Source organism: Stenella coeruleoalba (genome assembly GCF_951394435.1).
Source record: "Stenella coeruleoalba genome assembly, chromosome: 11".
NCBI lineage: Eukaryota > Metazoa > Chordata > Mammalia > Artiodactyla > Delphinidae > Stenella > Stenella coeruleoalba.
The window spans coordinates 64,214,487-64,216,445 of NC_137157.1; the positions used below are offsets into that span (position 1 = coordinate 64,214,487).

At 63.1% G+C, this 1,959-nt stretch overlaps 1 protein-coding gene across 1 annotated transcript; it reads right to left on the reverse strand.

Annotated features, from left to right (window-relative positions):
• Nucleotides 1–425: 425 nt before the first annotated feature.
• CCDC184 (coiled-coil domain containing 184) lies at nt 426–1,179 on the reverse strand (the record flags this gene model as incomplete). Its single annotated transcript, XM_079937911.1, has 1 exon — nt 426–1,179. The coding sequence occupies exon 1, from the start codon at nt 1,011–1,013 to the stop codon at nt 426–428; it is 588 nt and encodes a 195-aa protein (XP_079794037.1). The 5' UTR covers nt 1,014–1,179.
• Between the last annotated feature and the right edge of the window lie 780 nt (nt 1,180–1,959).

The window sequence follows — 1,959 nt, forward strand, 5'->3', positions numbered from 1 at the left end:
AATACCCCCAACTCCTTAATTTCTAGGTAAATCGTTAGAGATTATTTGCCAGAGTCCTAGATAAGTCCTTTTTCAGAATAGAAAAAGCAGAATTTTATTTACACAATTCAGGGGTTCTCCTGTTGGCTGGAGAGGGGGAAAGGGCAGGGTAGGGGGTTGGATGGGAGTCCAGAGATGGGCGCTTCCTCTCCCGCAACCTCACCTTTCCGCAGTTTGCTACGTCTCGCTTGGTCAGGCAGAAAGAATTCCTGATGCTCCCAAAGTCCTTCACCCTATAAATGCTTCCTCCAGGGAGTCTCTTCCGCCTGACCCGCAAGAGTAGCGGTCGGAGTGAAGCATGCTGCACCGCGCGGTTCAGTCCTCTCGCGTCATGCTCTCGGAAACCCAAAGCCAGCCCGGGAAAGTAGTGCCCCCTCGGAGTCCCCTCACAGAGAGGCCTCTCCCTCCAGCTGCAGCAGGGTAATGTCGGGCAGGTCGAGGGGCTCCACAAGTGGCCCGTCCCCCCCAAGGAGGCCAGCACAGGGGCTCTCGGGGCGCTCACAGTGACTAGTGGGTGTGGCGGAGCTGGGCATCTCCTTCTCTTCTGAATCGTCGTCCTCCTCCTCCTCAGGATCGCGACCCAGCAAACCGCTGTCCTCGATCCCAAGCGAAGGGGTCTCCGGCTCTTGAGGGGCGCCCGGGAAGCTCCCCTTGCCGCCGACCACGCCCAGGCCACCCTGGCGGGGCGCGGTGGTCATAATCCGGCACATGGAGACGATGGCTCGCTGGTTGGCGCACACGTCGTCCGAGAGCACCTGGATGTGCGAGGCCTGCTCATCCAGGGCCCCCCGCATGGCCCTCACGTCCTCAAACAGGGCCTGCAGCTGGGCCTTCAGGTGCTCCATCAGCTCCTTCATGCCGCCGTTGTACTCCCCGGAGATCACGTCCCCCACGGCCGGCACTGTGGACACCTCCAGAGGTGCCGGCATGTCGCCGCCGTCCTTGGTCATGATCTCCAGCAGACCGTCCTCCATTGAATGGCAGAAGCGGGCGGTGGCGGCTCCGGGTCCGGTCCAGCCCGGCCTCGAGGTGGAGGGAAGGTACGGGGAGGGGGAGAGGTGCCTGGAGGGGCTGGGAAGAGGAGGCTCCCGAGAGGGGCAGGGAGCCGACGTGAGGTGAGTCTCGGGCGGAGGGTGCGGGCGGGATCGGGGAGGCCGGGAAGAGCCTGCGGGACGAGGATCGCGCTACAGTCCCAGGGCCGGCGTCTCTCCGGCTCGCCACGGGGCGAAAGCGCCCTGCCCTACCTAGCCTCCTGAATTGCACCCGTGTCAGCTCCGCCCTCTGGGCGCCAAGAGCGGCAAGGGCCTGCGGGTTGCCTGGGTCACGGAAGTGCTCGCACAGGGGCTCAGGTCGAGGCAGAGGCCAGCAGCGGGTCGAGCTCGGGACTCCCCTCGGCCATTAACGGGCAGCGTCCGCGAGTGTGGTTGGAAGTGACACGGGCGGGTCTCCCAGCCGAGCCGCGGATGCTCCTCTGTTTCCAAGGCGACGCACGGCACTTAAATGACGTGTGTCTCCATGGCAACCAGGAAGTGGAGAAGAAAAGGGAGGATGGTTGGGAAGCTGCAGTGGGGCTCTGGAGTCTGAGCTAGCGGGCGGAGCGGGAGGGGAGGGGACGCTGCAGTGGCCTCAGCTGAGGCTGAAAGAGCGTGTGGCTGCAATGTTTAATAGGGAAGCATGAGAGAGCAGTTTGCTGCATAAATCCCCAGGTCGGGGAGACATCGTCCCTCCCCTAGCCTGGGTGGTAGACAGTGAGCGCGACTGCCTTGGAAGGATTTTCACCCGCCCGAAATCCTTTCCCTGAGGATGACGTTAGAGCCGCGTCCTACTTCTCTGTCCTCCAGCAGGGAAGCAGAGCGGGTAGCGAGGCCGACCCTATTACCCAGACTAGAGCTGGTGCGCGACGGCGACCTGGAGCCGGCC